This window comes from Durio zibethinus, chromosome 8 (assembly GCF_047325235.1).
Source record: "Durio zibethinus cultivar Kanyao isolate XHJ-2024 chromosome 8, ASM4732523v1, whole genome shotgun sequence".
Lineage (NCBI taxonomy): Eukaryota > Viridiplantae > Streptophyta > Magnoliopsida > Malvales > Malvaceae > Durio > Durio zibethinus.
The window spans coordinates 23,658,452-23,670,564 of NC_143169.1; the positions used below are offsets into that span (position 1 = coordinate 23,658,452).

Sequence of the window (12,113 nt, forward strand, 5' to 3'; positions counted from 1 at the left end):
TTTTAAATATATATTTTTTATAAATAATTTAAAATCAATAAATATTTTATGTATCATTATATGAAATAGTTTTAAAAATTTTTTTACTTATAAAAAAAATCTATCTACATAAGAAAAATTATTAATAAATAATTGATTTAATTAATAAAAAAATATCATTCGAATAAATTTTAAATTTAAATTTAATCGATAATTATTTATTAAAATAATTTTAAATATATAATTTTTAAATATTTATTTTAAATTATTAAATATAATATATTTTATTTTGATCCAAAAAATTAATAATTTATCTATTCTTAATTTTTTTATATAAAAATTTTTTTAAAAAAATTCACCTAAAACAAGTGGAGAAAAAAATGACAATGATATTTCATCCTTTGATTTTTATTTTAATGCCCCACCTTATTTCGTTTTCTAGTTGATCAATATTACAATTTCTGCCACTTCCCCAACCCCAACTGACAACTGTTTCATCTTTAGAATTTTTTGAGTGATAAAAGCCGGGTGGGGACAATTTATTGCGTGTGCCGCTTCTCCACCGTACGATTCTGACAGTGATCAATAAATAAGTGAACAGTTACTAAACGTCAAGTCCCCATCACAACTCATTCGGGTCCCACCTTTCCTTAAACCAATGGTCAGGATTCGTCCTTCAACCCCTGATTTCATTTTTATCGTACGTACGTATATTACAAACCAATGGTAACGTAAATACGTAAAGTAAATCCCTCTTTTTATTTAGATTTTAAATAAAAAATATATAAAAAATATATTCAGTTTTACGATTTATACGGTGGGGAGAGATAAAAATGATAATTTTTATTTTTATAGCATATAAAATATTAATAACTTATGTATTAATTTAATGTATTACATAAAAATTATATATTTTAATTTTGTACAAATATAAAAAATATTTTTTAATTTTTATTAAATTTATATATAATTTTATTAAAATTTTAACTTATATAAGATGTAATATTCATATATTTTTTATCATATCATTATATAAACATAGCTAAGAGAACAAATAAGGGCCACGACCCTCCAAAGTCTTTATCCTGTTATAGAATAATATCCGATCAAACCAAAAATAATGTTAGCCTCCTCTTCCAATAGAATTACAATTTAATATTTTTATATTTATATTTATATTTTTATATTTATATTTTTATATTTATATTTATATTTTTATATCATCGTATCATATTTTAAAATAATAAATTTATTAACATAAATAATAAATAATAAGAGAATTAGATAAAAACATATGAAATTAATTATTATTATAATAAAATATATATATTATAATGATAAAATTAATTATGATTTTTAAGTCTTAAATTGTAGTTGGCTTCATCTATAAGCTTAGCAAATCTACTTTTCCAAGCATATATTCCTGGAATCTTGCATTAAAGTTTTTTCTAACCGGTAAACTGGTTAGTTGTTTGATTTTCCTGAACATTGACTGCAAAAACAAATGTCACACCTAACAATATATATATTTTACTTGATTTTTTGGTATTCAATAATTATTTTAAATTTTGATTAATTTAAAATTAAATCAGATTGAATTTTATAAAAGAGATAAATTTTTTAAATTTATTTTTTTATTTATAAAATTTATAATTAAAATTTTTATCATTTGAACCAACAAACGATGAGATACCTAATAATATTGTTTTCAATAAAAACACTGTAACTGTAATTTCTTTGCAAAGTGGAATGTTAATTAAAATCATACTATTATTTTAATATTTCTATTCATTTTCAAAATTTTAAATTCAAGGTATCAGTTTTCAAAGCTTAGAAGCAGAGGAAGTGATTGAGAAATTTCACGAAGTTTGAATATTTTGATATTCAATTATATGAGATATTGAGAGATTGATTAAGATTCCTATAAAAGAACCGACAGCTCGGACTGGATTATAAAAAGCAAGGACCCCAATTTAAAAAAAAAAAATTCAGTTTTTTCTTTTCTCCGACTGGATGGACCCTATGGAAGGATGTGATCCCCCGTTGAGTTTAAATGAGAGGGGACCCTAAACTCATAATTTCCCTAACAATTTCACCTCAAATAGTATATTTTCTTGGATAGGTGGACCTAACTAAAGAAAAATATGTAGATAGCCCTTCCGTCGCATTCTTGTATCATTTTGTAATAAATAAAGTCTATCCAAGCATTTTGGTTGGATGTGATCTATTGACATATATTGAGTTTAATAATTTTGAATATAATATTAATAAAAAAATTTTGAATTTAAATTTTATTGATGATTATTTATTAAAGTCATTTCGAATGTATGATTTATAGTTAATTATTTTAAGTTATCAGATATAATTTATTTTATCATAATTTAAGAGATTGAATAATTTATTTATTTTTAATTTATTTTTAATTTTAAATATAATAAAATAATATGATAAATTTTTTATAAGATTTATGTATTACTTATTATTGCTATTGTCTTCTCAAAAATATAAAATTTATATTTATATTTTTATCTTTCACCCTTTATTTGAGAAAAAGAACAAGCTAAAGTCAAAGATGATAAAAGAAAAGGAAGTGCCTATGACTAAGATGGTTGTAACTTTCTAAGTCTTGCAATGGAACCATCCCCGTCCTTGTTAGAATGCAGACACGTGAATAATTGGACCAAAAACAAAATTTTCATCTTATATTGTCCTTGATTTAAAATATTTAATTCACCAGTTACCATCACTTCATTTTCCTTTTAAAAAACCATTTTTTATCATCAATTTTGGCTATGACAACGATTATTCTTAAATCAATTGATATATTATTACCGTTGATACTTAAAGATTATGAATTCAAAAAAATTTATGTACATAATATTTTATTCAACTAAATAAATAATAAAATAAGTGAATTTAAGGGTAAATTAATAATTTCAAAAAATTTTTGGTTATAATGCTATAATAGAAACTATACTATTGGACTGTGCTGTTGGGCTTATATGTTGGCCCAAAGCAGCAACTGGCTCATCAATTTCATGTGGATGTTGAATTTCGAAGGTTTTTTTTTTTCTTTAATATAAAAAAGAAAACCTGTTTCAAATAAATGGTTCATTAGTAATTATTCAAGTATCGAAGGGCAATTCAATCACCTCCAAAATTTGTCTGACGACCCAAAGTCTTGCACTACCAATAAAAATTTTTTTTTTCTTCTACGAAAAATCTGACACATTCTCTCTCTTAAAAACTTTTTCTTTTCCCAAAAAATTTTCAGTGGTACATAAAAAAAAAGACATAAAAAAAATAATGGCGGTTGTGTATTCATTGATTGGAGGAGCAAAGCAATAGCAGAAAGAGAGAGATAGAAAAGAAACCAAGCCGCATAGGAAGAAAGTGGTAAAATTAGTAGTACTGGTAAGCGACAGGGAACTCTCTCACTCTCTCTGCCCATTCTCTTCCATTAGTCACCACTCGCCACTGCTATTTCCATCCATTGCTGGAAACAAAAGGAGCCACCTCCCTTAGTATCTACGTCTCTGAAATCCTCAACCATAGATATAAGACATATATTCTTCGACAAACAAAATCTATAAATACCCAATACTGCTTTGGAATACAGTTGGACTGTACGAAGCAGAGAGATAGAGAGCTTTGAGAGAAGAAAACCCAATGCATAATAGTACTATATGATTCTTTTAACTTGTACCCTTTGCATCAGTTTTTTGGTCTGTGACTGAGAACAAAGATCTGGGCTTTTCTTTGTTAAAAAAGGAAACTTATTGGGGGGAGGCTGCGAAAAATCGTCATCATTCAAGCTGAGATCTGTTGGGTATTTCTGCTTGCTGGCGTTAGTGGTTACAAGCTTCGAGGAACCCAAAGAAAAAGCTGGTGTTTTGTTTGCACTTTAAGGATCAAAAGTCTTTTTTAGGAGGTGAAATGTGGGGCTAAGGTGTTGGAGCATAAAAAAGAGAAGATTATGTTGATGTTTTAGCATGAAGGTTTTGGTTCAGGAGAACAACACTTGGGGTTTTTGGGTGAAGAAGAAGATAGGAGGCGGATGAGGCTTAAAGCGATTGTCTTTTGTAGTAACACCGGTTTCGGTTGAAAAAAAAAGACAAGAAGTCTCGGGGCTTTGTGTTTTTATGTTGTTTCTAAAGTCTGTTTTTTGATGGGTAAATTGAGAGCTTTTTGCTCAATTGGAGCTGGTTACTCTTAAGACACGGTGTTTTTTGTCGAGACAAAAGAGTAAAAAGAAAGGTCTTTGAGTGTGGGTGTCCTTGTTTGGAGGATTTTGGTGCTTAATTGGTGTGGTGGTTAAAGGAAGGGTTGTTGGGGTGGGGATCTTTATCTTTGAGAGTATAAACTTGGGATTTGAAGGTTTTGCTAATTTTTCTTAGAAAAAAAATGAGACTTTCTTCAGCTGGTTTCAATCCACAAACTCAGGAAGGTATGCTTCTTATTATCAAGTTTCTGTTTCTGTCTTTTTTCCTCCCTCTTTTTTTTTTTTTTTTTTTTTTTCTAAGGATTAGATTGAGTTTCTGGGAAGAGGTGAAGGGGGAGAGAGGAGGAGTCGATATTATCATGTTGTTGTGGAATTTGGGATGTCCATTGGCTTTGTTTGTGGCTTGAGAAAATATAGGAGGATCTGGAACCTCAAAATGTTAAACCTCAGATCAGTAACTGCGGTTTATTTGGATTTACCAAGTCTCAAATGCAAAGCCATAGGAGGATAGCACGCTTTCTCTTTGTTGGTTACTTGGTTGGTTGAATTCAGTCTTTATTAATTCATTTTTTTTTTTTTAATTTTTTGGTCTGGGGTAAAGAAGTGCAAAAGATATCTTTTTCTGAAAATTTTATTGTACTTTGATTTCATTCATCGTTTCTTTATGACAAGCTGAGATGTTAAATATGGTTATGTCTTACTGAATTTGTGCTTCTTCACGTAGCATATGGGTTTGTTTTTTGTGTTCTGCTCAAGCGTCATTCTAGAGTTTAATGCATACCCATATTTGTTGTAAGTTTGGATTTTCTATCTTTTGGCATCCCTTGACCTTTATATGACATGTTTAATTTACTAATTGGGGGTCTGTAATCAATATCAGCTCAGTTTCTTTAATTATATATATTTTCGCTTTTGATTTTGTTGAAGTAGTTTTAAATTAATGCGAAATAAGAATTTGCAGGAGAGAAGAGAGTTCTGAACTCTGAACTTTGGCATGCATGTGCGGGTCCTCTTGTTTCTCTACCTCCCGTCGGAAGTAGGGTTGTCTATTTTCCACAGGGTCATAGCGAACAGGTTAGTAAGCTTGGATTTGGGATTAGCTTGTTCCTAGTAATGGATTTTGAAGCAGATTTTGTGTGTTGCAGATGATATGTATGTATTAACTTGCGATTGCTTCATGAAGAATAAATTATGAATATTGTTTTACTATCTTTGCCGAGGAAAGAGGAAAAGTAATTTTGCAGCATATAATCATTACTGCCCTTTTCCAATTGATTGAAAGAATGTAAATAACGAAAGGGCGATCATACATCTCTTTGATAGTTCCAAATACCATCTTACTGTATGGCCATTGGCATGAGCAATCCTTTTTGCTATCATAATTGATCCTCCTGTAGATCAATAGTGGACTTGAGTCTTCTAGCATACTATGTGCTTTTTTACCCTTTTATCCTTTTTTAAAATAAAATTTAAATGAAGTTTGATAATTTTTTAAAATCAGATCAACAGAGGTTTGTGTACTTCTGGAAAGTAAAACTGGGGATTTTTCTGGCCTGGAATTTTGTATAATTCTCTCATAAATAATATTTTATCAGACTCACACTAACATTAAAAACTTGCGGTATACATTTATTGGTCGTTGAAAGTCCCTGGAAACCCATTGTTGACATCTAACTTCCCCAACCCACCTTGTTAGGGGAGACCATAAATGACTGTTCATGGTTGCCAATGCCAGTAAAAAGAGGTTTGTTCTATGTGGTGGGAACCATTGGCTATATCATCCTAAGTGCTTGTGTGGTCATGGATCATAAGGAACTATAGGTGGAGCTGTATCAAATCTAATTCTAGTTAAACTAATGTCTTTATTGAGTGACAATCCATGCATTCGTGAAGGCGTGCTTTCATTCACTCTTTGGTGGAGCTGGAATATCTTTCTTCCAGATTTTGAGTCCCCTCTGGTGTTTATGATGTATAGATCCTGTTATTTTTGCTGGTTCTTTATATTTGAAGTTTGAAAACTCTTTTCTTTTTGGCAAGGATTGGTATATAAGTACACATTTGAGTGATAATTGCTGGTTATTAGTCTCTGTCCTTCTGTTATTCATGTACATGGCATGTTTCAAATATGTAATTTTTAATGTAAACCTCTTATGAGACAACTTAAGGTGTTGAAATTGGTGTCCTTATATTGTGTTTTGCTCTCCGTGCCTGACTGTAACTTAAGAGTCATTGGCAATCAATCACATTACTTGACGTTATCAATTTGGTTCTTTCCAAGTAAAGTGGTTCATTGTACTTTATTAGACATCATATTCGGTAACCAAACATATTTTTTGAATCATATATTGGTGGTTTTCTTTTTAGGTAGCTGCATCAACCAACAAGGAAGTGGATGCCCAGATACCTAACTACCCAAGCTTACCTCCACAACTTATTTGTCAGCTTCATAATGTCACCATGCATGTAAGGCTTGTTTAGTTTGGTTTTCTGATGCTATGTCCTCCTATTGAATTGTCTCTGAAGCCTCAAAATTTGCCAACTTCAGGCAGATATTGAGACAGATGAAGTATATGCACAAATGACCTTGCAGCCACTGAGTCCGGTATGCTATTTTGTCTCGGTTCTCTTGTGATTCTGTCAGTCTTATTGATTTCTTCAAGTGTTGAAGATTATTTGTTCTACAGCAAGAACAAAAGGAGACTTACCTACCAGCAGAATTGGGCAGTCCCAATAAACAGCCGACAAATTATTTCTGTAAAACATTAACAGCCAGTGACACAAGCACTCATGGCGGGTTCTCTGTTCCTCGCCGAGCAGCTGAAAAAGTGTTTCCTCCACTGGTAAACTGTTGTCACCATAGAGTGTCGATGTCCTCTTGTGCATTTAATTGCAATGGTTTATTTCTAATTTTATGCTATTGATTGCTTGCAGGACTTCTCCCAGCAGCCTCCAGCTCAAGAGTTAACTGCAAGGGACTTGCATGATAATGAATGGAAATTTAGGCATATATTTCGGGGTGAGTTATGAAGTACTCCCTTTTCCTCTTCAAATGTGTATATGTTTCACCAAGAAATGGAATTCTCAGCTTCATATTCTTTGCAAAGATGTAGAAAATGGCTTTTTAACTTATCATGTGTGCTGAAGAAGTCATAATCACTTAGACAATTGACACTACCTGAATTATAATTGTGGCTACTGTTGATTATTCGTCATGTATGGCATACGGTGGTTTTATTCCAACCATTAAATTGCCCTAAGACTATAAGTTGCACTTAAACTAACAGTCAATGACTTGTACCCATGCAGGCCAGCCCAAAAGGCACCTCTTGACAACAGGGTGGAGTGTATTTGTAAGTGCTAAAAGACTAGTTGCGGGTGATTCAGTGCTTTTTATCTGGTAGGTACCTGGCTTGTCTCCCATTTTAGCTTGCCTCTACTTGCACCAGAAGAGACTGGATTTAATTCTTTTCTCTAGTATTCCAGTGTCCAAGTGTATGATTCTTGCTGTTCTTTAGTTGAACTTTGGCATTCTTGCCTGCCAAAAAAAAAAAAAAGTTCTTGAGAATTCTAGCTTGAGTTACTTGTATCTATACACATTTTTTTTCTTTTCTCGGATATCTAGCCAAAAACACAGATGAATTTGTGTGAAAACGCATGATAAAACGTTGGTTTTGGTGCATGTTATTAGTTGAGTTTTGGGCTAAAAATATTCCTCAGGGACTATTTAGAACCATTTCTTCTCCTCATGTGTTATTTGAAGGTGCAGGCATTGAGAATGCACTCTCTTTCTGTCTTGATTTTTCTGTTACTCTGACTTCGTGGCTCTCTAAAATGCTATTTCCTGTAGATTTTCGGTATGTTGATGCTCAAACCAACATATGGGTTATTTTGACAGGAATGAAAAAAATCAATTACTTCTTGGTATACGACGAGCTAATCGACCTCAAACTGTAATGCCTTCATCAGTTTTATCAAGTGATAGCATGCATTTAGGGCTTCTTGCTGCTGCTGCTCATGCAGCTGCAACAAATAGTCGCTTCACTATATTTTATAACCCAAGGTTTAGTGCCATTGCTATCCATCTCTGTAATTATTGAAGATGTCCTAACTAGTGATTTTACATCCGATCTAAACTTATTCTGCTTTAATTCAGGGCTAGTCCATCAGAATTTGTCATACCAATGGCTAAATATATCAAAGCTGTCTATCATACTCGAGTTTCTGTTGGTATGCGCTTTAGAATGCTTTTTGAAACAGAAGAATCAAGTGTTCGTCGGTAAGTGTCAAACTTTTTGCTTTTAACAGTTGATTCTTACTGTTTGAAATAGCTTCCTTAAAATAGGATTAAATTATCATTATTTTAACAGTGGATTGATGTCTGACTGGCTTTCATTACAAAAGATTAAATTGCAGTTATGCTATATGTTGAAGTTAGATCTGCTGTTTTATTCATTCTCTTTTCTGATGCCTTGGTTGATCATCAAACCAATCAACATGTTCTATTCCTTTTTGTGCCCCATCTCATATGCGTACTTACTTGTGAACATTATGGACGTTGCATCTGATGATTGTGCATTTCCCAGATACATGGGCACGATAACTGGCATAAGTGACTTAGATCCTGTTCGCTGGCCAAATTCATATTGGCGATCAGTCAAGGTATGTTTAGAATGATTGCATTCACCATTTATTTATTGAGAATCTTGCATATTTGTTATTTTAGATTTTCTATCAATGGTGATGAGATTTTATGGACTTTAACTTATTCGTGCAGGTTGGCTGGGATGAATCAACAGCTGGAGAAAGGCAGCCAAGAGTTTCCTTATGGGAGATTGAACCATTGACAACATTCCCAATGTATACATCTCCCTTTTCTTTAAGGCTTAAGCGACCATGGCCACCAGGATTACCTTCTTTCAATGGTATGCTACCTGTTTTATTTCTCTCATCTTCTCTCATCTCCTATATGTTGCATTTGAAATTCGAAAAATGCTTATTTCTTTTTATTTATGTATATTATTCCTTAACATCCTTATTCCTTTTAATTTGACTTTCTCTTGCTCTTAGGCATCAAGGATGATGATTTAGGCATGAGTTCTCCACTTATGTGGCTACGAGGGGATGCAGATCGAGGAATGCATTCTCTGAATTTTCAGGGGATTGGAGTTACACCATGGATGCAGCCAAGGCTAGATGCTTCCATGCTGGGTTTGCAGCCTGACGTGTACCAAGCCATGGCTGCTGCTGCACTGCAAGAGATGAGAGCTGTGGAGCCTTCCAAACCAGCAACTGCTTCCCTTCTGCAATTCCAGCAACCCCAAAATTTCCCCAGCAGGCCTGCTGCTTTAATTCAGCCCCAGACGTTGCAGCAGTCTCAGCCTCGGGGTTTTCTTCAGGGTGTTGAAGACAACCAGCATCAGGCTCAGTTGAAGGCTCAGGTTCAAACTCAGCCACATGTTCTTCAGCAACAATTGCATCACGAGAACTTGTTTAATAACCAACAGCAACATCAACAGCAGCTGCAGCATCCACTGTCACAGCAACACCAGCAACTGGTCGATCATCAGCAGATTTCTAGTGCAGTTTCTGCCATGTCACAATATGCTTCAGCCTCTCAATCAAAGTCATCACCTTTGCAAGCCATACCTTCACTTTGCCAACAACACAGTTTTTCTGATTCAAATGGGAACCCTGTGACCAGCCCTATTGTCTCTCCTTTACATAGTCTTTTGGGTTCTTTCCCCCAAGATGAATCGTCCAATCTGCTCAATAGATCCAACCCTGTAATTACTTCTGTCGGATGGCCATCTAAGCGGGCTGCTGTTGATGTTCTCTCATCTGGATCTCCACAGTGCATTCTGCCACAGGTGGAACAGTTGGGTACACCCCGGACAAACATGTCTCAAAATTCTATTTCGCTTCCACCCTTTCCTGGCAGGGAGTGCTCAATAGACCAAGATGGGGGTTCTGATCCACAAAGCCATCTCTTGTTTGGTGTTAATATAGAGCCTTCATCACTTCTAATGCAAAATGGGATGTCAAGCCTTAGGGGAGTTGGCAGCGATAGTGATTCCACTACTATACCCTTCTCTTCTAATTATACGAGTACTTCAGGCACTGATTTTTCAGTTAATCCAGTAATGACACCTTCCAGCTGCATTGATGAATCGGGATTCTTGCAGTCTCCGGAAAATGTGTGCCAAGGAAACCCACAAACCTATGTTAAGGTCAGTTGCCTTTTGTTTTTAATTATACTTCTAGATTAATGAATTTGACTGTTGTTATGAGTTCCATTTGGTTTGTGAATTTTGGTTCTCTTTTATGTGTTGCTAGTTTGATCTGTTGGCACTGTTATTATTACCTTGTTTTTCAGACATTGATGTTGAATATTGTTACCGTGGAACAGGTTTATAAATCAGGGTCCTTTGGGAGGTCATTGGATATCTCCAAATTCAGCAGCTACAATGAGCTGCGTGGCGAACTCGCACGAATGTTTGGCCTTGAAGGCCAGTTAGAGGACCCTCCGAGATCAGGCTGGCAGCTTGTATTCGTTGACCGGGAGAATGATATTCTTCTTCTTGGCGATGACCCCTGGCCGTGAGTTTCCTTTCTCCATGCTACTATTGTATGGATATAGTTGTCTCAATCTCTAGGATGCTTGGAGTTCTTTGGACCCCATATAATACAAGAAATTGTTGCATTCCTATTATAAAAATATTTTTGCCATGCACATGTATGAAACTTCGTGGGGGTAAATTTCAACCGTTTAGGTGCATGCAATTTAAATCTCTTTAGGTTTTTAACATGATAACTTCATTTGCTAATTCCGGACTTCCGTTTTCATTTTTTTCCGTCCACCAGGGAGTTTGTGAACAGTGTGTGGTGTATCAAGATACTATCACCGCCGGAAGTGCAGCAAATGGGTAAACGAGGCCTAGAGCTTCTAAGCTCTGTCCCAGTTCAGAGGCTCTCCAATGGCAGTTGTGATGACTATGTGAGCAGGCAGGACTCGAGAAATTTAAGCTCTGGTATTGCAACCGTGGGGTCTTTGGATTACTGAAGAATTTGACCACTTAAGATACTGTTTCTCTGCTGTAATATTATCCTCTCTTGGAACCCTTTTATGGTAGGTGGAAAGAGCTACCTGACTCGAGCTTGAAGTTTCTATATATATATATATATATATATATATATATATATATATAAGCTAAATACTGTAATTATAAGAGATATTTGTCGCATATGTCAATGAAATATGTACAATCCATATTTATTAGGATATCAATATTTGTGAAGCTAGTTGGCTTATCCCCTCACATTCTTTGAGTAGTCAATTTATTATGAGGTGAAGGATATAGAACATACGACAATGAGCATGATGTTAAACTATCTTTTTGAAGTTTCCCAAGTTTAGAAAATTCCTTTCTGGTATGGAATTGGATGGCTAATAAATCCAAGAGCCGTGTGATAAAAGAACCAACCATTTCTCGATTCCATTAGTGTGAAAATGACCCCTTTTCTTGATTTGTTCCAAAATTTGAAAAGTAAACATCGACCCTACTTTCACCATTATCAGAAGCTCATCAAACCTAGCTGGGTTGTCGATAATCCAACCTGAAGAGGAGCTGAAGGGAAAAGTAAGGCTGTTCCTTCAAACATATCCAGGAAAAAAGTCACCGTCGGGGTTGTTTGAAGGCGCATGAGTGATGGCACTTAGACTGGAAATGTTAGATGATTCCGTTGCAGTTTATCCAGACGACACGGTGATTATGTCGTAACAATCTTTGCGATGGTATTCTAAAGCAAATTGAAAAGGTTCTGAAGATCAGCAAGACAACAAAAATCAATCTCTCTAGGTCTAAAACATCGTATCTAGTACATATTTTTATGCCTTCAAAGACTTGTTAGGGGC

At 34.2% G+C, this 12,113-nt stretch overlaps 1 protein-coding gene across 1 annotated transcript; it reads left to right on the forward strand.

Annotated features, from left to right (window-relative positions):
• Positions 1–3,209: 3,209 nt before the first annotated feature.
• LOC111278068 (auxin response factor 6-like) lies at positions 3,210–11,517 on the forward strand. The gene is made up of 14 exons (XM_022864505.2): positions 3,210–4,426; positions 5,163–5,275; positions 6,566–6,664; positions 6,747–6,803; positions 6,886–7,041; positions 7,133–7,217; positions 7,508–7,598; positions 8,097–8,261; positions 8,355–8,477; positions 8,785–8,860; positions 8,976–9,123; positions 9,269–10,428; positions 10,608–10,798; positions 11,063–11,517. Exons 1-14 carry the CDS (start codon positions 4,384–4,386, stop codon positions 11,259–11,261), a joined length of 2,706 nt encoding a protein of 901 aa, XP_022720240.2. The 5' UTR covers positions 3,210–4,383; the 3' UTR covers positions 11,262–11,517.
• Positions 11,518–12,113: the final 596 nt, after the last annotated feature.